The sequence below is a fragment of the Abrus precatorius genome, unplaced genomic scaffold, assembly GCF_003935025.1.
Source record: "Abrus precatorius isolate BTA unplaced genomic scaffold, Abrus_2018 Scaffold11, whole genome shotgun sequence".
Classification (NCBI taxonomy): Eukaryota; Viridiplantae; Streptophyta; class Magnoliopsida; order Fabales; family Fabaceae; genus Abrus; species Abrus precatorius.
In genome coordinates this window covers 16,925,185-16,948,489 of record NW_020874303.1, presented here as the reverse complement: position 1 = coordinate 16,948,489, position 23,305 = coordinate 16,925,185, and the positions used below count along the sequence as shown (strand labels likewise).

Sequence of the window (23,305 nt, the reverse complement as noted above, 5' to 3'; positions counted from 1 at the left end):
TTATTTTTAAGTATTTTAAATAAATGAGTTTAATTTTTTTTTTCAAGAAAACTTAAGATATAAGAAAAGAATCACTTTATCAATACATGGTATGAAGTATTTATCTTTGACACTGTTTTGCCCAAAATGCCAACAAATAATGAATAACACAAAAATCGTACTCAAAATCCTAAAGTAAAATTCAGAATCAAAGTCATCACAACATTTCTAGTTTATTATAATACAAAATAAAATTGTATTATAAAATCCTATAAATAGTTTATTCACTAGACCACTTCTACTCTTATTCTAAATCAAATCAAATACGATAATATAAGACAACAAAGATTGAGGAGTAATAAAATGAGAGATGTTTATTTTATTGTACATATCAATTTTCTATCTCATTTTCTTGTCCTCTATTTTTTATTTTCTTTTTTTTGGGCCAATTTTCGTCCTCTACTCCATTATGTATAACAAATATTGATACCTTAAAAGATAATGGTTTTTCTAACCCATATAAAAATTTACAAAAATAAATCTTTCGTTAAAAAAAATTTCACCCTCTTTAATAAATACTTTAGTTAAACTATTCTATTTTATTTTAAAAAATTACTTTTTTATTAAAATATTAATTTACATTATGTTTAAATATATTCAAGCATAAACAAGTTTTTTATGGTTTTTTTTTTGTTTTGAATCTTTTAATTAGGAATTCAAAACTTGAGAAGATGAAAGCAATATTTTGACTTAAGTCATATTTATTGTAATTTTAAACTATCAAAATATTGAGGAACTAAAATAATAATAAAACGATAATTTCGTAGATTAAACTTACAGTATATTATTAAGACAAAATAATAATACCTATTTAATTAGCAATTCTAGTAATTTATTTATGAAAAAAGATAGAAATTGGGGAGGAATGAGTGGACAGAAAATGGTAAAAAAAAGAGAATAATGTTTTTGTAAACGTGAAATGTGTGCAGGGGAAAGACAAAAGAGAAAAGGAAGCGAAGAGTCAATAAACTGAAACAGTGGGAATGATTTGTATGGAGTGAGTGAATGAGTGAGTAATAGTAATAAAGAGTAAATGATAAGTCTCATAACACAAACAAACACATTTCTCAAATCCTTTCGCTGCGTCTTCAATTCCCAAGTAAGACCCAATCTCGTTTTCCACTCTTCGCATTCCCTTTCTCACTCTTTTTGTTAATCGCTCTTCTTGTTTCGCTTTTTTATTAATTAATTAATTTTTCTAAAATTGAAACCGACTCATTTGGTTTTACGTTGGGCAAAATTTGGTTATTCAAAATCGGTGATGACTGTTGGGATATGCCATTCTCAGTTGCAATGGACTTCAAATTATATGACATTCTCTTTTGTATTTTCTTTTTCATTTTAATTTTATGCTCATATTTTGTTTAATCTGTGCCATCATATTCACTTTATGATTTCGGATGTATTAGTGTCAATAACACATAATAATTTGATTTCTCAATTTTCTTTGACTTGCTTCCACTGTGTGTTTATTTATTCATTGGTCATTTTCAACGAATGATTCCATTAACACACACATGATTCAGGTTATTCGAGAACTGGATCTGCAGCATTGTGAATTCTGTGTTTTCCTGGAGAATATATGCGCCCACTTCTTTGACTTGCTCCTAGGCCTGGTTTTTGGCTAAAGGCCTCTGAGTCCTTTTACAATTGTAGCAAAAACATCTTTTCTGTGTGTGGTTGTTTTTTGTTGGAATGCTGGTGTTTAGTCTCTTCGTGATGTTAATTCTCAATGCAGAAGATAGCTTTGTGAGCTCAATTAAGTTAATTTTATTGAAGCAGAATGGTCCAATAATCTGAAAGCTCTTTGAATCTGAAGACAACTGATCAGATGGGCAGAGAAAATGTGTCAGCAATGGCAAAGGAAGAAGTAAGTGATGATGGTTCCTTGAGTGTTGAGAATGGGGACTTGGAATCTCACGCTCGACTTAGTCTGGAGAAGGAGTCAGGGTTGGCAACTTGTCGTGTGTGCCAATGTGCTGAGTCTGATAAAAGGGCAGATGCTGCACTAGAATTTTTGGGCATCACTCCAGTAATAGAAACGAGTAAAAGCAAGGGGGAAGTGGGGTCTGATGGCAAGGGAATTCAGAAAAATAGGTCTCTTAACAGAAATATTGGAAAAAATTCTGGGATGGTAGAATTTGTAAGTCCTGATGGGGAGATTTTCATTTGTAAAAGTGATTTGGAACTTGGTTTGTCTCATCAAGATGAATTAGTTGAGCTTGGCTGTGCTTGTAAAAATGACCTTGCTTTAGTACACTATGCTTGTGCACTCAAGTGGTTTGTCAACCATGGATCTACTATTTGTGAAATATGTGGACACATAGCAAATAATATCAGAGTTTCTGACTTCAATAAGGTTGTTGGTGCTTTGAAGGAGTATGAAGTATTGAGGGAAAGAACTACCAGTGGTGATCCTGGTCCTGCACATGTTCATGTAAATACTGGTGTGGATCCCGATGCCGTGGCTGCAATCCGGAGGCAACGACTAGTTGAGATTGCATTATGGTTTTGTCCTCATAATATCAGTAACAATAACAACAATGCCAATGTGGACACAGTTTCACAGGTTGTTTCTGATCAGCCTTTGAATATTGTTACTGAAGATGCTGCTGGCCCTGCACAGAATCCTGCAACTAGGTGGGCTGTGGAAGGTACTGGGATCCTGCTTGCTACGGGGTTGCTTACTATCACTCTTGCATGGCTTATAGCTCCTCGTGTTGGAAAGGTACAGAAAATTGAATATCAATGGTGATAAGTGCATAAATTTACTAATATGTTTGTGACAAATTCTTGCTTATATGTCCTTTGCCTGAATGTGCCTGTACATGCATAGATGTACCCGTAGCACACTTTTATGTAGCCATTTTTAGTTTTCCTAAACTTACTAATTTACAAAATTGTAGGCTTATATTTTCAGGAGGTTATGATAGTGATGCATCATGTGTGGATTGAGTCAGGAATAATGTGTTACTCATGCATGGAGAAAATATACTAGTTGGGCTCTCTATCAATTCATTGCTCCACATGATCTGTAGATAGAGCCCACCTTTTACTATGTGTCATCTGCTAGACCAGATACTAATTGCTAACTGGTGTAGCAATTTTACTTAAAAGAGATTGCTTTCAGCCTTATTAAATTTTCTTCCACTCTTTTTTAGTAAAAAAAAAAATACATAGTAGAGATCCAATAACTGGATTATAACTGGTAAGAATGATAGGTACAGGACACATTGAAATGTAGACTGCCATTCTGTTTACTAGTCACTTATAGGGGTCTATTGGCACCATTTTCTGCTACTAAGATGTGGTAAAAGGAAAGATCACGACTTAAAAGGTCATATGACCAATATTTAATATATAGGTCAGAAGCTGAGACCTTGAAATGATGGAAAGCTTGCTGGTCTAATCCATAATAGTTTAGCCAACAGTTTTTGCTCTATTTTCATGGGCAGTTTTGAAGATTTTAAAATGTTATGTTATATCTGGGTGTTGGAAGGAGAAGGGAAGGGTGGGAATCAGAAGAAAATAAAAGGGGAAGGAAGGGAAAAAGAATGAGAGGTTAAGTAATATGTTTCCTTTTCCCCTTATTTGGACCTTCAAATTGGATTTTAGGGGGTTACATTATAATCCTTCATTTTCCTCCCATTTTAATAAACTCCCAAACAAGGGTTAGGTTTACTCAAAACCTTTTCCTCCATATATACACACCCTTAAGATTTATCTTTTAGAATCACCTTTATGTATGCAAGAAATGATTAAAGGTAAACTACAATTTGGGGCAACAGAAAGGAAAAATTATTATTTATTTTAAATTTGAATGCTCAGATTATGGTTTGATGTTTATAATGAAGTGAGTTCATTTTTATTTTTGCTACTTTAAGACATACATTTACACTCAGTCCTTGTGATATCTAGTAGAATGTATCTTGATATCTGTTTTATATTGTAACTAGCGAGTATGATTTAGATTGAAAAGGGTGGCATGCCAACCTTAGCAACCATTTCTACTTACTCTAGTTCTTCAAAAGTTATTTCCTAGGGATTAGGGATGGCAATTGTACCTGAATCTAATGAGTTCCTATAAAAGTACTCACAATGAGTAGGTCTTTTATCCATCAAGTCACTGTAGGCTTAGGTAATTACCCATACTTGCATAATATATTTATTATATTTTTCAATGAGAATTTGAAAGATTTGTAAATAATTTCTAAGTTAAATAATTCTATTTGTAATGTTTTATAACTAGCTTGGAATCAGATTATCTTTGAATATTTTTCACTAAAGTTATATATTATACTTTTAACCAATTATCTTTTTGTTATTGGTTTTCAATTCATCATTAATGTTAATTTTTTTTTCTTTTGGCTAATATCATTAATGTTAGCATTATAATATGTAATAACATAATATAATGCTAACATTAATGATAAAAACTGGGCTAAAACAATTATTGTGGTGCACTGGGCAAGTGTGCCTCTACCTTGAATGCTAGAACAATTATTGATGATTAACTATAAAGTATGTCACTTATAGTTAGCTATAAAGGCTTTGTTAAAAAACACAGAGGCTAAAATCTTATGTGGGTGTTTCTGGCTTGTGTGGTTCAAGGATAATGTTGTATGTTTAAGGGTGCTTCTGGCCTCAAACATGATTTGGTGGTGGTCTCATCATGGCTACTTCAAGAGAGTAACGATTTTGGATGGGTTAAATGATTAGACAGCCTGATTGCAATTTTTTGCTTTTTCTTACACTTCCTTGTGTGTGTGTGTGTGTGTGTGTGTATTGCCACTTCTGTATTGATTTTAATTAGAAGCATATGCATGATACTGCTCATATTTGTTGTGCAGAAAACTGCTAGAAGTGGTCTTCATATCTTACTTGGAGGTGTTTGTGCTTTAACAGTGGTGGTTTTCTTCCGCTTTGTAAGTGCTTTGTGTACCTTCCTTTTGTTAAAGAAATTTTATTCAGATTTGGTTATTGTTTGGCTGGATTGGAACTTGACTCTGCTTTTAAAAATAATTGTAATATTAAAGAAGACCCTGACTGTATAAGTTGATTTATTCTCGATCATCATGGGACTTTGAATAATTGAATGAATTATTTCCAAAATTATGATGGCAGGAACTATGGAAAAAGTACAAACGATGCTTACTCTTGGTGGCATATTCATAACTACATTTTATTTATTTCAATCTTGGTGCCTATCAGAATCTTATTGTTTCTTTTGTATGCTTTGGGTTATTGCAGTTTGTGCTTACCAGAATCAAGTATGGACCAGCGCGTTATTGGGCAATCTTGTTTGTTTTCTGGTTTCTTGTCTTTGGAATATGGGCTTCAAGGACCCACGGTGCCCATACAACATGATCCCTTCTTGGTACAGCACTTTGGATCTCTGTTAAATCCTTGGTCCCTCTTGAACCAAAGTAAAAAAAGTCCTTTGTCCCTCCCAGCTCTCTTCTTGTTTCATTTCCTTACCATCTTGAATTTTGAGATTTTGAATAGATATTTTATGATACGCCTAATGAGTATTTTGTAGATACTCATATTTGTTCAATGTAAAATAACAATTATGTTGTTTGCAAGCTAGATTTCTGAATGCTAGTTGTTTTCAGATCTTTCACACTCGTACGTATGTATGTTTTCAAAGCAATAAGTAGATCTCTGTGTGTGTGTGTATCCGAAGTCCGAACTTGAGAAATTGCAAACCATTCGTAAAGTAAATAATGCGACGCTGACAAATGGGACAGCCATCGTGATATTGTACCAGGGATCAGAGGGTACAGACCAATTAGAGTGGTAGTTTTGACAGCATTGGAAGGTATCTATATCCAATGGTAGGCAACTATAGTCAAGTGTAGTTTGATGTGTATTTATTTTGAATATTGATATATTATCGATTTACAGATTTAAATATGTTTCATGGTGAAAATGAATGCAAATTATGAATTTTTTTCTCATGTAGGCATCTATGATAGGTAATTGCCCTTGCTTGTGCAATGCCAGGGGCTCTGTAAGTTCATTCAGGCTGTCTTGATCGTTTCAGGGTAAAAAAGCATCCCCAAAGATTGTCTCAAATATTTTAGTATTTATCCTGTTCAATGGAACATCCTCTTTCTTTTAAGATTTGTATTTTTTGTGAAACCTAATGAGTGTAAGCTGCTTAGATCTTTGAGAGGATATGGTTAAAAAAGTAGTGGGTTTCTATCTTATAGACCAGGATTGAAGGAAAATGTACGGTTCTAACTGAAGATGTTATGAATTATCAAATAATAGTTAATGGCAAAAAATTTCAGCTTAGTAAGGGACTGATGTAATTTCCCATTGAGTATAAATTTCTGTGTGTGAGCTCTTCTTAATTCTATCCTTCACGTTATCTTGATGTTTTCCGTTGTGCCGATAGTTTTGTTGTTTGCTTATGAAGTTTGAATTAGAAAAGCCATATCCACCTCTTGTCAACGCCAGCGACTACTGTTTTCACAGTGATTAAAATTATTTGGACAATAGTACAAGGCAGATAAAACTGGAGCAGAAACTCAGTTATGAAAAACCATTGATGTCATCAATCCTTAACATAGTATACTGATATTTCCAAAATCCAAGGGTGGATTCTACAAACCACACCGGATGACCGGATGCTCCGACACCAGACTCCCACTCAATCCGTACCTGTTTGCTTTTTTCTTCCCCCCTCAAATGGTCGGGACACTCTGGCAACACTATTCATGTTAGAATAGTATTAAATTTAAATAAAAATTTATATTTTATAATTAAATCAAAATTAGATAAATAACCTATTTTTATATAACAAGAATTATATATAAATTCTTTGATAATTATAAAGTTTTAAATATAAAAATGGGTCGAAATGTTACATATAATAACAAAAATTAGTAGTACTGTGTTAACGCATCCTTCATATATATGAAAGAATTTGCAGTCAATCTTTCTTGTTTTTTTTTCGAAAAATACGCAAAATTTAATACCTATATTTTTCTATTCAATCAAGACTTCAGTAAATATATCTATGAATAAAAGTAAATTTAACACATTTATAATTATAACTAATATAATGATAAATCTATATCAATAGTCTATACTTAAAACTAAAGGTAAGTGAACATACTCAATTAGTAAGGGTATAGATTTAATGGATGATACTGTTTAATACCCGGCCGAAACTTTACAACGGTGTGAAAAAAACCTAATGTCTGATAAGATTGGGATCGGTGCTGAGTTTGGAAGGGGACCGCATAACTATATATGTTAAAAAATAGTAACTATGTAAAATAAAAATTGAGATAGTGAAATTACAAGTTCATTACATGTAATCTTCTTTTCTCCGATAATACTTCATGGATGTGAAACTTAAGTGAAAGGTAGAGACTGAATGAATTTTTAAATATTTATTAAATTATATTACTTATAATAAATATCATGATTTTAGCTTAAGCTAACAAAAATTAGTTTAAACTAATTTTTTAAGTAAAAAAAATTTGCTTAAACAAATTTAAAAAAAAAAGAGAAAAGAAAGTTGAGAGAGAGATGAGGATATAAGTACAAGGGAAAGGAGAGGGATAAAAGATTAATAGAAGAAAGAGAAAAGGATTAGATGAGAAGAGAAGGGGAGAAGAGCTAGATGAGAAGAGAAAAGAAAGGAAACTGAGTAGGGTTGAAGAAAAAAGAGATGAGAAAGAAGAGAAAAGAAAATGACTGAGTAAGAGGGAAGGAAAAAGATGATAGCTAGATTTAAAGGAGAAAAGAAGAGAGAGAGTCGAAATAACAGAAGAGTGGGAAGTATCTTCTTTTTCCTGCATATTTTTGTTTAAGTTTAAGCAAATTTTTTTTTTATTTAAGTAAAATTGGTTTAAGCTAATGTTTTTTTTTGCTTAAATCAAAATCACTTTTTGACAAAATTTAAACAATGTAAAAATGTAGCCGATCCTCGTGTGAAATGGGTCTAATGTGTAGGAAAGGCAGACAAAACAAAGCCACTGTCATGTGTCGTGATTGTCACTTCACTTACACTTTTGTCTTCAACTCACACAGAACACAAACAATTGTATGTTGGGTGAAAAATGTTTTTTTTCCAAAATTAAAGCGAGACAATATATAATATATTTGAAATATATTATTGAGACATGTATCTAAATAAAAGATAAACAGATAAGTGTATAAAATATATAAAATTTTATATGAAATCATGGTGTCAATTTTTATTTTCAGTTAATGAAAGAATGTTGTGTTTGTGTTGCTGTTAACATAGGAGAGATGCATGCATGGAACGGTCAAGATTTAAGAGACCCAACATGGCTCGCGTACAACAGAAATCCCAGCCTTTCCATTCCATTACATAATTTCACTTTGCTACGTAAGAATTTTTTCGTTGCTGAAGTAAAACGTTTATTTAATGTTAGGCCATGTCCTTGTCAAACAGACACACAATCAATACCAAGTCATTAAATGCGTGCAACATTATCTTTCTACTTTCCATGGCTGAGAACTCACCCAAGTTTCAGTTCATATGTTACATATACAAGTGCAAGTAAATGCAACTTCAATTACTACGAAAGCTCTTTCCACTTCTTGTTCTACCATGAAAAGCTTGTGTTTTGGGCCGTTTCTTGTTGCCAGGTACATCAATTTTCCAACTTTTGAGCTTATGTTACTTTTACCCTTTTATTCATTAAACCAATGATTGTTTATTTAGTTTTTATTCTTTTATATGAAAACAAAGATGATCAATGCAACTTGATAGAAAGCAAAATTACCCAAAATAATATAATAGAATTGCCAAGAATATGTTTGAAAAAAAAAAAAACCTACAATTTCATCATAATTGGTGAATGGTGAGCCTTATACTCCATTTCTTCTTAATGAGTAACAGTGCCCCGGTTTGTAGCAAAGCCTTTGCAGGGCATTTAACCAGAAAGTGCTTTCAAAAGCAACTTCACTTCCACTCACGCTGTGTTGTTTTCTCTTCATACTCGTAAACCCTCACTCCCTCTCTCTCCTTCCACATTTTGTTTGACCATCGTGTTGTTTAATTGTATTTGCTTGACTAATATGTTCTTTGATGTGGTTTGCTTGCACGTATATGAATGGTTTATCATGTGAAGATGTTCTGCAACTGTATCAGTGGCGGCAGAATTGGAAGAGAAGCAAACATTTGATGGAGAGAAGGCTACTTTGCTTATTAGAGAGCTCAGAAAGAGCTTTGATTCAGGCAAGACAAAGAGCTATGAATGGAGGGTTTCCCAGTTGGGAGCCGTAGCTAGGATGCTAGAAGAGAAAGAGAAGGAAATTACTGAAGCTCTTTATCAGGACCTTTCTAAACCTGAACTCGAAGCTTTTATATCTGAGGTCTTCAATTTCATGTTTTTGTTTCTATGCTTCCCTTAGCTATTTATAGAACTCTTTCCATTTAGATTTTTTCTACATTCCCTTTTGTCAAGATGGCATTTAATCTCAGCGATTGTCACCTTAAATTTGATATGCTTGTTTTTGAATTCAGATTTCCCAGGCAAAATCCTCATGTAGTGAAGCTCTTCAAGAGCTGAAACATTGGATGAAGCCTGAAAAGGTAAAATTGCCAAGAAAAACATGAATGTAAGTTTCAACATTGATTTATTAATTAACCAATTTTTTATTCACCTTTTAGGTGAATACTTCAATCACAACATTTCCATCATCAGCAGAGATTGTATCAGAACCACTGGGAGTTGTGTTGGTCATCTCAACATGGAACTTTCCTTTCTGTATGTAAAGATGTTCCTTTTCCTACAATTCACATAACTAAACTGCATTTGGTTATAATGGAGAACAGCTTTTATTCATCTGAATCATTATTATCATCACTGTGGAGCTCTAGTAGTGGGATGTATTTGCTCTGTAAATACAAGCCCTTTAGCTCTTTCTTTTTTTTGTCAAAATTCAAATTTCACTAGTTCAAATAGCCCAAATCTGTTTTCTTATATGCCTATTAAAATTCTGTCCTTTATGTACAAAGTTGGCCAAAGGTTTGTAGTCACTTGTTTAAGCTTTCAATAAATTAGAGCTAAGCCTATACTTCTGCAATCTTCTCCATATCATCATAACCTTTTGATAGTCGTGATTTTTAACTATCCGATGAGTTTCCAGTATTCATATAATTCTTTTTTGTAAATACAAACTAATGTCCTAAGGATACTAGTTAAGAAATTAAAAATGAAAAGTTTTTATTAAAAAGTATTATTAATGCACTGCCATCACGATTTTTAATACACTGCCAACGTAATTTTTAGTTTTTTTTGGGTCTTAAAGGCACTTATTAGCAAGATTCTTTTATTTTGGGAGGGGGAGTTGGATTGCTTACACTATCTAATCTATTGACTTCGCTTCTTCTCCATGTCGTTTCATTTCCATTAATTAGTTTTTATCTCCTATCTTCAGTGCTATCAATGGATCCAGTCATTGGAGCCATTTCAGCTGGTAATGCGGTAGTCCTGAAACCATCAGAAATTGCTCCAGCAACATCATCACTGCTTGCAAATTTGATTGAAAAATATCTAGACAACTCTTCCATAAGAGTTGTTGAAGGGGCTATACCTGAAACAACTGCACTCTTGGAGCAGAAGTGGGATAAGATACTCTACACAGGTAATTTTTCTTTCAATATCATATCAATATCCTACAAGATCATAGCATATCTTGTAATCAAACACATTCATCATTCTCTCTGACAGTATGAAATTTGAATAGTAAAATGTTATGTGTTAATGGTATGGTCCAACTGTATATCCTTTTTCATTTTAATCTCAGGTGTTTCATTGTGCTGTTAATATCATTAACATCAAAGCACTTACTACCCTTTCTGAACCTCCTAGTTTAGCTCCCAACAGTTATGAAGTATTTACTTCCAGATATGCAGTAAGAAATTTGGCTCTATGTTAAGCTATTTCATACAAATGTCTAAACCTAGTGATTACTTATTTTAACTTGCATCATGAAATTTTGAGATTTTTATACATTTGAACCTTTAACTTCATAGTAAAAAGTCACATGTATTTTAGCAAAATTAGCATGCGAACTTCACTGCAAGGTTCCGTACATAAAAGATCAATTTTCATGCAGGTAGTGCTAGAGTGGGTCGCATTGTCATGGCTGCTGCTGCAAAGCATCTTACACCAGTGGTTCTTGAACTTGGTGGAAAGTGTCCAGCTGTGGTGGATTCAGATGTCAATTTACAAGTAACATAATTATGAAGCTCATTTATGCATCAAATAACATATTTTCAATTGTACTCTAATAACTGAATTTTCAGGTTACTGCTAGGAGAATAATAGCTGGCAAGTGGGCGTGCAATAGTGGACAAGCATGCATTTCTGTTGATTATATCATCACAAGAAAAGAGTTTGCTCCTACACTTGTAAGATTGCCTGAACAATCAAAACTCTATGTGCTATAAAGTATATCAGTCTTGATAAATTCTCACTCTGTAGATAAATGTTTTGAAAGAAGAATTGGAGCAATTTTTTGGGAAAGATCCCATTGAATCAAAAGACATGTCACGTATTGTGTCTCCAAACCAGTTTGCACGGCTTGTGAAGCTCATGGATGAGGGTAAAGTATCTGACAAAATTGTTTTAGGAGGTCAGAGGGATGAGGAGAAATTGTGAGTTGCATTCCCTCTTAGTTTTTTAAGATCGGAAACAATTATTTATGATAATACCATTACATCATTTCTTTCTATATATTGCAGAAAGATTGCCCCAACTGTTATATTGAATGTTCCAGAAGATGCTATGGTAATGCAAGAGGAGATATTTGGGCCAATATTGCCAATTATCACTGTGAGTACTAGATCAGAACGAAAAAGTACATTTAGTAGACTTGTTGACAAGGATTATGGTTCTTTGTCAAGAAAATAATTCTGTTCTTGATGCCTGAAAACATGTCTTATTTATGACATTTATTTTCTTTTCCAGCTTGTAGTTGGCATTCCTTTATTCGAATTTCTGTGCAAAAACCATCTTACCTGTGTCCTATCCACCAGTTTCGTATTCCATATACTGTGTTACTTCACCAACTGACACAGACCCCAAAACATTAGTAAAACTTGTCTCTCTTTTTCTTGTAGTCTGTTGGAATGGGAGTGTATTAAAAGGATAATTTCTTACCGTTAGCCTTCTATTGTCTTGTCCAGAAAGACTTTATTCTTCAAATATAAGACCACTGTGTACCATCTATCTTCATTTCTCAGTTTTGCATCCCCAAGTTATTTCCAACCAAATTAACTCTGGAAGAAATTATCTTGAGAAGGACTTGAAACTTGCTATGTTTCTTCATATTTTACATGAAGTTCTTATATTTTTCCTTTATATTTTTGCAGGTAGACAATATAGAAGATAGCTTCAGTATAATCAAATCAAAGCCTAAACCTCTTGCTGCATATCTCTTCACTAACAATGAGAAGCTGAAGAAGGATTATGTGGAAAATATATCTTCCGGAGGGATGCTCATCAACGACGCTGTCATACATGTAGTTCTTCTCTTCCTGAATTTCTACATGAAAAATTATCGTATGCTAGCATACCTTTTTTTTTCAATCATGATCATATTTTCATAAATCCATTGTTCTCTTTGCACAGTAGAAGGAGAGGGAAAATATATGTTCTCTTTATTTGGCATCTTTCAATGGCATACATAAAATGATTCAACTTTGCTGGAGAGAATTTCGGGTGGTTGGCTCATATAATGTTGACTTGAATCAATAATTGAGGAAAACTATTATTTTTCTTATTCTAACACTATCCCTTAATTTTATCAAAGGTAATAATCATTTACTCATGCAAGTGTGGTAAGAATCTTAAATTTACATGCAGTTAACTTTTACCATTGAATTTCATGTTTGTCGCCATGTTTTGTACGTTTAGATTGATGATCAATATGTTGCAGTTTCCAAAAGCAACGGCAGGAAATAATTATGCACTTGATGAAATTGAACTTGTCTTTTTATGCTCATGCCTTTGCCACCTTAATTGTATATGGGGCATGCACTGAAATGAAACGTGGAAATCCAGTGCACATATTCTTCAAATGAAATCAAGACTTGAAAATTTTAAGCCAGTTTATACATGCATTTAAACTTGCTTATATGTATACATGTATGTATTTACCTATGTTACTGGCTCACTCAGGTAAAATATCTATCAAATATTGACTAAATGAATCATCTCATATACTATAACGTTCATGCAGGTTGCAACTCGTGGTTTACCTTTTGGAGGAGTTGAAGAGAGTGGAATGGGTTCTTACCATGGAAAATTCTCTTTTGATAGTTTCAGCCACAAAAAGTCAGTTCTTTATAGAAGTTTTGATGCAGATTCATCCCTAAGGTACCCCCCATATACCCCTCAAAAGGAAAAACTGTTGAAGGCCGTTATCAGTGGCAATATTTTTCAAATAATTCTTGCATTGTTTGGATGGTCTTGAGAATGATAGAATGTGTTTTTTTGTACACATTATTGACTTGTGCCCTTTTTACAATGTCACGAATTAGGAAGTTCTAAAACAATGTGCTAGGTCTCAGGGTCAAAATTTAACTGCAATTTTGTCCCATGAGTTTTCAATCGCATGAATGTGTTCTTTTGATTGCTATTCTGCTCTAAAGATGCTACTGCTTGCTAGAAATATAGAATAGTAGTGTGGCAACACAACATATAGGGGGGTTTAACTATTTCCAATTTTTTAAATTTAAACTATGATTGACAAAATCATTGTTGTCCAATTAAAATTGTAATTTTAATTAAAATGAATAAACATGTAAAGTAAAAAAAAGTATGAATGCATTTATTACTAATTTCAATCAAAATATCTTGTAATCTTAACTAACTTAAAATGGTCATACTTTTTTTTTGCTTCATTATTATGATTAATTAAATTCTAAAAGTACCTAAATTATTTCACTAGTTAACATTTTTTTTTTTCCTGAAAAAGTGGGAAAAAAAAAAGACGCTTGATTTGCTGCTATTCTAAAGAGATGCTATTATGTTCAGAGAACTTGGAATAAAATGATTCAAATTGCATTTTATATTTAACTTTCCTTTGAAGAATATGCTAAGTATCTTTTCTTTTGTTCTTAAAGCCAATATGTGAAGTTATAGAATCTATTTTGCCTTTTCGCATTAGATTGTCTTTGCGTTCGACCCATATTTTGTTACGTTGGTTTCATTTTTTAAGCCTCAACTTCAAAATGGTGTTGCTGTGTAATCTTTAGATTCATGACAAGTGTAATATTGAGAAATAATCGTAGCTATTCGTCGAAACAAATCATATTTTATACAAAAATTTTCAATTATTAGCAATTTAACCAAACACACACAATCAAACATTTTTAATGGCCAATTTTTTAATATAATTATACATATAAAACTATAAAAGGCATGCCTTCTCAATCCAAACAAAAATCACCTAACCGAGTTTTTTTCTTTTAACAAAATTAAGTTTAATTGCTATGTTCTATAAATGTAAAACACTTTTACACTGAAATCCAATTATATCTCGTTACTTAATACCTTACCACGCAACAAAATACTTGATTGAATTAATGTCACTTATAGCTACTAAGTCATGCATTCATAATGACTTGAGTGCTAGATGTTTCTTCAAGTTATTATAAGCTTAATGTTCCCTAATATGCCTAGCTATGGACAATATCTATCCACCACAAACACCAATTATGATTGTTATCATAATTAGAGTCTTTCTCATGATTTAACCTCCGTGCATGCAATTAGAAAACCTTTCCTTCCTAACAACTTAATGAACGCTTTGTTTTGGTTAGAAGAAGAAAACATGTGAAAAGAAAATAAAGTCAATAGAAATAAAGAAAAGGAAAAAATGATTTATTATCTATTAAATAGAGAAAAAAAGGCAAAAAGTATTTAAAATAATCTTAATAACTTATTTTATACCATATAACGTGAGGATAAAATTACAATATAATTAATCTTAACTTGAGGAGTGAAAATTTTTATTATCTTGTGAATTTGGAAAGAAAACAAATATAATTATTATTTTTTCTCTTCTTTTCCTGCCTTGTCAAATGAGACAAGGGACATTGAATTTTTCCCCCCCTTCATCTCCAATCTAAGGTAACAAGGACTATTTAAGCCAATAAAAAAAATAAATTTAGGGTAATAGAAGGAGGGGCGAGGGAAGAAAGAAAAGAATAGGAGAAGGAACATTTAAATTACTTTTTTAAAATTAAATTAAATTAGTTTAATTAACAATAGTAATATGATATAAAAAAAAGTATAAATTGACAAAATATAACACTATCAGTATCTTTATACAAAGGAGCTTTTATATTGACAATGCATAACAATAAAATTTAATTAAGTTTATGCAAAATCAAGTTTCAGAGATATAATGTATAACACATTTTCTTGGACAAAGGGCAGGGACCATGCATTTATTATGGTTAAAGGTAAAGAAATTAAACAATTTTCGCAATAATTTTCACTTTTTGGTGTGTCTGTTCTTCAACTCAGGAGCAGTTCGTTTTATCGCTTTCAGACGAGGCGTGATATTGTCAAATCCTTGTATAATTGATGGTTTTATGAATCAAAACTCTCTTTAAGAATGTGTTTAGTTACTCATTAGAAATTTAAAGAAAAATATGTTTACATTACCAACGCTGATGAGTTTGAGTTTAACTATAAAATCTACCTCAATATTGGCTGCTATATGATGTTCTAATTTGTTGTTTTCAAAAATAATGCCATGCATAGTGTCCATAGAAGGCATTAACAAAATCATAAAATTTAAACGCATTTTTAATCTTTATATTTTACCTAAAATTTAGTATTAAGTTTTTATTTTCTTTTATAATTTTGTGTCCTTATAATCGTATGCTGTTTTTATTTTAATCCCTGCAACTTTATTTTCTTTAGATGTAATCTTGTATTTTAAAAGCTTAATTTTTTTAATTTTATAAATTTAGACTTTTGTTCTTACGATTATATTATATTTCAGTTTAATTTTTATTAGTTAATTCTATTTAAATTTTATTCGTTATATTATATCAATTGTCGATCCAAAAAGTTGTACTTTACGACACATTTTTTTTGTTTTTGGTTGTTGGTAAAACAACAATTGTGTCTTAGCACATTAATAATAGTAAGGACCAAAATTAAAATTTTTAGAGCGATATGAAAAAAAAAACTTTAAAGTGCATAAATAAAGAATAATTCAAACAAAATTATATGGACCAGAAAATATATTTGAACTAAAGAATAATTATATAATAATCTAAAAATTCATAAATCAAATTAAGGATCTGTTTATTTTAAAGGGTTTATTGTGTGTTCCATAAATTAATTTTAAAGGTTAGAGAAGCAGGTACTAAGTCAAAGACGTTCCAGATTAATAAGTTAATCATAATTAGTGAATCAGGTCGTGATTAACTAACTAGTCATCAATACACGACACAATTTTCCAATTGTCATTTAGTTGTATTAATTATGTTTAAGCTCAACATTATCACATCCATACCGAACATGAAACCACGTAAATTTGAGAATGAAAAATACAACAATACAAGAACAACTTGCTGTCCAAGCAAAAATGTGTAAAAACTAAAAGTAACATAATTTTAATTTATTGTATTTTGCAAAAATATTTTCAAGACAAATTATCTAACGTTCTTTAAATGCTTTTATGCTAAAGTAAAGATTTACTTCGGTAATTAATACTAACTTTCACTGTTAATTTTGATTGTATAAATTAGATAAAATCCTGATTTTAATTTAAAATAAAATACTATTGCTAAAATTTATCCTATTTTTGCGAGAGTATTGGAAGGAGACAAGGAAGAAGTTTCCAAGAAACCAAGAGTCAGACACAGAAAGCTTAACACTTGTTCAGTGCTTTCATATCCACTCCCAAGTTTTTTTTCTTTCTTTCATCTACTTCAAAGGGTTTTGATAATGATTGCAGAGAGAGTTCAGTGTTGTTGATGCTTTGCGAGGAAGAAAGGAACAAGAAACCGAAGCAAGAGAAGCAATACCACTTCTAATGCCGTGGTTGTTCTGTACTTTCCTCCTTCCTAAACCCAAACCCAATCGAACGTTATCACTCATATTCCTATGAACTAAGTTGAAGAAAAGAAGCAAAACCAATACCCATGAATCAAGGATCCTATATGGACTAGTTCAACCAACAAGAATCAACAACTTTAATTTAAACTCAACCCCACCACTCGTCAATTTTTTCATCCTTACATTCTAAAAAGGAAGAATTAAAAAAATTAGTACTTGCTTGGATTGACACACGGAAAGAGAAGAAGATGAAGATAGGGAAAGTGGGTTGGTTGGTGATGGTGCTAACAGTGATGATGGTGTTCAACGTCTGTACTTGTTCAGCTTGGTTTGGTAATAGACACAAAAGTGGAAGGAATCCCATTCTCCCTAGTGAAGCCACTTCATCAAGGCCAAGGCTCTTGAATCCTGCTGGTTCTTCCATTGTGTTTCCCGTTCATGGCAATGTTTATCCTGTTGGGTAAGTTAAATGAGTTCTTTCGTGGTTGCTTGCGAATACTTTTTCATATTTTGGGTATTGGTAGAGAGCAAAAGGCAATAACTTTAAAACTTTTAAGTAATCTTTAGTGGACTTATCTTTTTCCTATTTTTGAAAGACGTGAGTATCCAAATTCATAATTGGAATATTTCTTTCTTTCTTTTTTTTTAATGGTTGGATTGGACCTATTCTGTTACTTTTGATATTTAATAATTGACTATTTAAAGAACAAAATGAAAGGTATCGAGGAAATTTGATTTAAGCCTGTTTGGGAGAAGGGAAAATGGAAGAAAGAAAGAAACTTGGGGAGGAAAAAATGGATCTTTTTGTTAAAATGAGTCATCTTTTGATATTGATGGTGAGATGGGAATTGATATTCTAATGTAAGTCGCCGTTAATTTCAATATTTGCAGGTTCTATAATGTTACTCTCAACATCGGTCAGCCTCCAAGGCCTTATTTTCTTGATGTGGACACGGGTAGTGACCTCACATGGCTCCAATGTGATGCCCCTTGTACCCATTGTTCTGAGGTATTAATATTATTACAGTGACTGTAAGGGAAATCCCCCAACAATTATTTCCTTTTGTGAATCTTAACAGGAAAAGAATGTGAAGTATAACATCTTGTGAAATTGAAATGTTCATTCTTGCATGTAGATATGGGTAGATACGTGCAATCTTTGTGTGGTTGAATTTCATTTGTTGCTTATTTTTTTCAGACACCCCATCCACTCTACAGGCCCAGCAATGACTTTGTCCCCTGCAGGGATCCCCTGTGTGCATCCTTGCAGCCCACTGAGGACTACCACTGTGAAGACCCTAATCAATGTGACTATGAAATTAATTATGCTGATCACTACTCAACCCTTGGTGCACTTCTCAATGATGTCTACCTTCTCAACTTCACCAATGGAGTCCAACTTAAAGTTCGGATGGCACTTGGGTTAGTTTACCCTGCAACCTTTGCTTCACCAACTCTCAACCATTTTTACTTTCTTTGTCTGTGAATGTTCTCTTGAAATATTGGTGTTTCGCAAGCTTGCTTTTTGAACTTCTGATCTGAGTGAGAGATCAAAATTAATTAATACCAAAACAATCATGTTTTTCATAGTATATTTTTTTCCCTAAAGAATTTGAATATATTCTCTTTTAGATAGTATGTTTGAAGAAAGTAATGTCTAGAAAGATTTCAAAACAATTGCTCTACTGTTGCATGATCAGCCTGACATGCCATGATGATTACAATCTAGGTTGTATATATTTTTGTTAAGTTATTCCTAATAGTTATCTAATGCACCTCTCCCTGTTTCCTTTCCACAGATGTGGATATGATCAATTCATTTCACCTTCTTTTTACCACCCCGTTGATGGAATACTTGGCCTTGGAAGGGGAAAGACCAGCGTGATATCCCAGCTGAATGGTCAGGGATTGGTGCAAAATGTGATTGGACACTGTTTAAGTTCACAAGGAGGAGGTTACATCTTCTTTGGAAAGGTTTATGATTCTTCTCGAGTGAGTTGGACTTCAATTTCATCGGTAGATTCGTAAGCACACATTCAGAAGTCAGATCCTCATTTTTTACATTTTCCATATGTATTGTATTGATTCATAATTCTATGTCCTGATTTGAATCATCTGTGCGATTGTGTCAGCAAACATTACACAGCAGGGCCAGCTGAACTTGTTTTTGGAGGAAGGAAATCTGGGGTTGGAAGTCTGACTGCTGTGTTTGACACTGGGAGTTCTTACACTTACTTCAACTCTCATGCTTACCAAGCATTAATTTCTTGGGTCAGTTAAAGCAGCTTTCACTATATTCCCCAATTTGAAGTATTTCAGTAAGCATGAAGCATTTCATCTATAAGATCAAGCCAATTTCATCATGAAGATTCAAATTATATAAAGAAAAAACAACTAAACAAAGTACTTTAAGTATCGGTTTTGTTAATATCAGTCCGTAGAAGTGATCTTTAAGTAACTAAAAGTAGGTTTTATTAGAAAAGAAAGCATCCATTATACCTTTGTATTTCTGTGGTAAAAAATATTGGCAGGTTACTTAAGATGTTGTTTCATTGAATTTCCAAATGTAGTTGAAGAAGGAATTGAGTGGAAAGCCAATAAAAGCAGCTCCTGATGACCAGACTTTACCTCTCTGCTGGCACGGTAAAAGACCTTTCAAAAGCATAAGTGAAGTTAGGAAATACTTCAAGCCTCTGGCACTTAGTTTCACCAATGGTAGAAGAGTCAAAGCTCAATTTGAGATCCCTCCTGAAGCTTATTTAATAATATCAGTGAGTTAACCTATCAATATTTTGTTAACTTGTTTACTTCCATCATAATTCATAAGCTTATCTGATGTATTTCATCTGTGCATCTGTCGTGCCAGAACCTGGGAAATGTTTGTCTGGGCATTCTTAACGGCCCTGAAGTAGGGTTGGGAGAACTGAACCTAATTGGAGGTAGGAATTTTGGTTTGTTTTTACTATCTCATTCCTTCTATTTTTCCTTTTGGGTAATGTTTTTTGTAACTTGTATTACAATTCTTCCCCTTTCAGCACTTCTTATCAAAATACTTCATGAACTTTGCATATGTAAGTCTTGGTATTTATTGTTTATGCAGACATATCCATGCAAGATAAAGTGATGATATTCGAAAATGAGAAGCATTTGATAGGTTGGGGACCTGCAGATTGCAGCCGTGTTCCAAGATCCAGAGATGTCAGCATTTGATCATAAATTAAAAACAGAAAAAAAAAAAAAAACATAGTCCAGGCATGCATATGGTTGAATGATATTGTCCTGCAGTTTATAGAGCAACGTGATAGTACTACTTGATACTAATGTATTGTCTTCCTCGTGTGTATGTACATTGGCTAGTGATTGGTGAATGCATCCTTATGTGTTATAATAATAATATATTGGATCAGGGTATGTATAGGTTCATCATGATATGAGGACATTAGTGTAGTATTAGTGTAACATTCTGATTACAGATGTAACTAGTCAAATGACATTAGTTTGACTGTATTGTTATGAGGAATTAATTTAGAATCTAAAGGGTAAAGACGATGCAAGTTGATGCAGGATAGGTATGCGTCACTAATTATTCTATGCATCATCCTTTTCAATGGTCTCAGAACTATCCAGGTTCGACTGCAGAAAAACACGTATCCTTTCCATACATACTGCTAATTATACAGATACAAATCCACACGCCATGAAAAATGTAAAAGTTTGCAATTTTAAAGTAAGAGTTCCCCTTTCTAATTATTTTCTTTTCTTCTACCATTTTTTTCCTGATTTGCTTCAGACGTGGATTGTTTTAAAACTATGAAACATGGACTGAAGGACTGATTTGAAGGAAAGTAAACCTTACACTTAATAGTTGTTTACTTAGAAGACTGTATTGAAAATAAAAAAATATTTATATATATAACAGACATATAAAAAAATCCCAGTAGAATAGCAATGGAACAAGAATTTTTCTACGGTAGAGGGTTGACAATGGATCTTCACCCATTCGAGATCATTCTACTTATTTATAGTTACACGTGATCTCATTTTTCCTAAGGTTTAACCCATGGCAGTCAAATTCAACAATCCCAAGAACACAGAATAGGGACTACAGGTGCAGACCAAAGCCGGCACTTCTAGCAGTTACGTAGGCGTGAATGTGGTTTTGTCTTTAACGAATTAAAAATTCACGTGAGGGACCCACCGTTCCTTATTAGGGTCCCCACACTGTCTTAAAGAATCAAAATGTCTTGGGTAGGTAAGCCAGCATATCCTGCCAAGGTTGGTACTGGGCCTGAGGGGCAAAAGGGTCATCTGATGATAGGTCCATCAAAATATCGAAGCCCAAAATTGGGTCTGGCCCGAAGTCAAGGTCGTTCCACTTAGCGTCGCTCCGAACCTCCTTGTCGCACGTGACATCCGGGGAAACCACGTGCTCGGAGCAGCTGGAATCGGACGTGTCCGTGTACAATTGGTCGTTCCTCAGAACATCGTGGCCGTACATGTTGATCTCAGGCTTGGTCTCGTGCTGAAACTGAGCCTCATCTGAAAACTTGGGAGCTTTCTGATCCATCACACCAACGCTATTGTATTTCTCAATCTTCCCTTTCTTGTTGTAAATTCGGCACAACACCCAATCATCAAGCTGCCATTTCATTAACATAACCATCATTATCAAATAAATAGATAGTATGATGAATTGAAATACAAAGAAGAATGAAGGTTAATATAAGTGCATACATACATACATACCCTCAAGTTGTTGTTGTTGGTTTTCTTGTTGGCGGATCTGTCAACATTAGCGAGGCGATATTCATGCATGATCCAATTGGTCTTTACTCCTTTTGGGGCTTTGCCGGCGTAGAACACGAGTGCCTTTTTTATCCCTAAAGCCTTCGGCTTTCCGATCGGCTTGTCGGCTCCGGTCGCCTTCCAATACCCGGTTCCAGCCGCACGGTTCGGCCGCGAACCGTTTGGATATTTTCTGTCCCTCGGAGAGAAAAAGTACCATTCTTTCTCACCGTAAAGAGCCATTTCTGTACATAAACAAAAACCCCAGTTATTATATCTTATTTTGACATTGTTTTACACAATGAAATTTAGCAAAACATCCCGATCAAAAAATAAGAAACAGAGAGCACGTTGTACATGATTCGCATCCCGTGTTTAACCCAATGAAAAATGATGCTGTGTTTTCAAATTCTCATTTACTTCAGCCAATCTTTTTTAGGGAAAAAAAAAGTCATATAATATTTGAGAGAAAAACAGTACCCTGCTTCCTTGAAATTTTTGTTGTTTAAATGAAGGGAATTGAAAAAAAAAAAGGCAGAAAAATGTGGAGTGGAGAAAGAAGTACCTGGAAGCTGCCATGGATCAAACTTATACAAATCGATTTCTTTGATGATGGGAACAGCAATGGACTGAGCAGCACACTTTCTACACAAGTAGTGATTGACAAGCTCATCGTCGGTGGGGTGAAATCTGAACCCGGGTGGTAATTCCAATTCACCTTGCATTCGCGTTTATTCTTCTTCTTCTTCTGGTTATTTCTGCGGCTGCAACTTGGAACTTGCGAAGAGACGGAGGAAGTTGGGTTTTATAGTGGGAGTGAAAAATGTAATATTGACACGTGGGTGGAGGAAGGTGGCACGTAGGGTAGAGAAAAGCCTTGAACTTGGAAGCTTTGGTGAGGGTAAAGCTGAGCGCAGCCAGCACGTGGCAGCATGTGAGTGGAGAGAGACGCTTTGTGTGTTTGTAATGGTTTCCTTTTGTCATTGCTTCCGTCACAGCTCCAAACCGGTTTTGGGAAATCGTTGACTGGTGTGGTAGCGGCTCTGTCTTTTTCGGTCGACCACATCTGTAGTGACTACTCACTACTCACTCGTCGTCTCTACCCTCCAACATGTCTTCTTCTACCCAATTATACCATGCCACCTGTACCCCCATTTTCTTTTTTACTCATTCAATGCTTCCTTCTTACTAATCTATCTTCTCCCCAGATAATCCTTTTCACTCTCTCTCTCTCACTAAAACTCAACTGTTTATTTTTATATTCAATAGTTTAAATTAGTCAATAAAAAAATAAATTGGACTATTTTATAACGTTTCATTTCTATAAAAACAAATGCTTGACCATTGTTTGTGTGGGTCGTTTTGATGATATAACAGTACCTCTCTCCCATGACCAAAAC

The 23,305-nt window shown here is 33.5% G+C and overlaps 3 protein-coding genes across 9 annotated transcripts; 2 read left to right on the top strand and 1 right to left on the bottom strand.

Annotated features, from left to right (window-relative positions):
• The first annotated feature begins 429 nt into the window (after nt 1-429).
• Nucleotides 430-13,670, top strand: LOC113854044 (aldehyde dehydrogenase family 3 member I1, chloroplastic-like). 7 transcript variants are annotated; one of them, XR_003502722.1, is made up of 13 exons: nt 8,551-8,673; nt 8,927-9,028; nt 9,159-9,402; nt 9,554-9,622; nt 9,701-9,797; nt 10,471-10,677; nt 11,152-11,267; nt 11,342-11,446; nt 11,520-11,692; nt 11,780-11,870; nt 12,410-12,559; nt 12,669-12,849; nt 13,279-13,669. XR_003502722.1 is itself a non-coding variant. In XM_027484866.1 (12 exons), the coding sequence occupies exons 1-12, from the start codon at nt 8,564-8,566 to the stop codon at nt 13,510-13,512; spliced, it is 1,698 nt and encodes a 565-aa protein (XP_027340667.1). In that variant the 5' UTR covers nt 8,531-8,563; the 3' UTR covers nt 13,513-13,670. The 7 variants fall into 7 exon arrangements, 6 of the variants coding, with proteins under 6 accessions (XP_027340671.1, XP_027340672.1, XP_027340670.1 ...); XM_027484866.1 differs by lacking the exon at nt 12,669-12,849 and having other exon boundaries at nt 8,531-8,673; nt 13,279-13,670; XM_027484867.1 differs by lacking the exons at nt 8,551-8,673; nt 8,927-9,028; nt 12,669-12,849 and adding an exon at nt 1,629-1,913 and having other exon boundaries at nt 9,188-9,402; nt 11,780-11,874; nt 12,414-12,559; nt 13,279-13,658.
• Nucleotides 13,671-16,916: 3,246 nt separating this feature from the next.
• Nucleotides 16,917-20,682, top strand: LOC113856651 (aspartic proteinase Asp1-like). The gene is made up of 8 exons (XM_027488593.1): nt 16,917-17,580; nt 18,012-18,129; nt 18,319-18,542; nt 18,920-19,144; nt 19,253-19,391; nt 19,691-19,891; nt 19,987-20,059; nt 20,221-20,682. Exons 1-8 carry the CDS (start codon nt 17,369-17,371, stop codon nt 20,328-20,330), a joined length of 1,302 nt encoding a protein of 433 aa, XP_027344394.1. The 5' UTR covers nt 16,917-17,368; the 3' UTR covers nt 20,331-20,682.
• LOC113856652 (protein ATAF2-like) lies at nt 18,531-22,685 on the bottom strand. Its single transcript, XM_027488594.1, has 3 exons — nt 22,471-22,685; nt 21,867-22,150; nt 18,531-21,759 (listed from the first exon to the last, which is right to left on the bottom strand). The coding sequence occupies exons 1-3, from the start codon at nt 22,628-22,630 to the stop codon at nt 21,355-21,357; spliced, it is 849 nt and encodes a 282-aa protein (XP_027344395.1). The 5' UTR covers nt 22,631-22,685; the 3' UTR covers nt 18,531-21,354.
• Nucleotides 22,686-23,305: the final 620 nt, after the last annotated feature.

Coding starts and splice junctions, on each gene's coding strand:
- LOC113854044 (XM_027484866.1), top strand. CDS start 8,564: ATGTTACATATACAAGTGCAAGTAAATGCAACTTCAATTACTACGAAA. Junction 9,798..10,470: donor AACATGGAACTTTCCTTTCT/GTATGTAAAGAT, acceptor TCCTATCTTCAG/TGCTATCAATGGATCCAGTC. Junction 11,871..12,409: donor CAATATTGCCAATTATCACT/GTGAGTACTAGA, acceptor ATATTTTTGCAG/GTAGACAATATAGAAGATAG.
- LOC113856651 (XM_027488593.1), top strand. CDS start 17,369: ATGAAGATAGGGAAAGTGGGTTGGTTGGTGATGGTGCTAACAGTGATG. Junction 18,130..18,318: donor CTTGTACCCATTGTTCTGAG/GTATTAATATTA, acceptor TATTTTTTTCAG/ACACCCCATCCACTCTACAG. Junction 19,892..19,986: donor AAGCTTATTTAATAATATCA/GTGAGTTAACCT, acceptor CTGTCGTGCCAG/AACCTGGGAAATGTTTGTCT.
- LOC113856652 (XM_027488594.1), bottom strand. CDS start 22,630: ATGCAAGGTGAATTGGAATTACCACCCGGGTTCAGATTTCACCCCACC. Junction 22,151..22,470: donor TGATCCATGGCAGCTTCCAG/GTACTTCTTTCT, acceptor GTTTATGTACAG/AAATGGCTCTTTACGGTGAG. Junction 21,760..21,866: donor CCAACAACAACAACTTGAGG/GTATGTATGTAT, acceptor ATGAAATGGCAG/CTTGATGATTGGGTGTTGTG.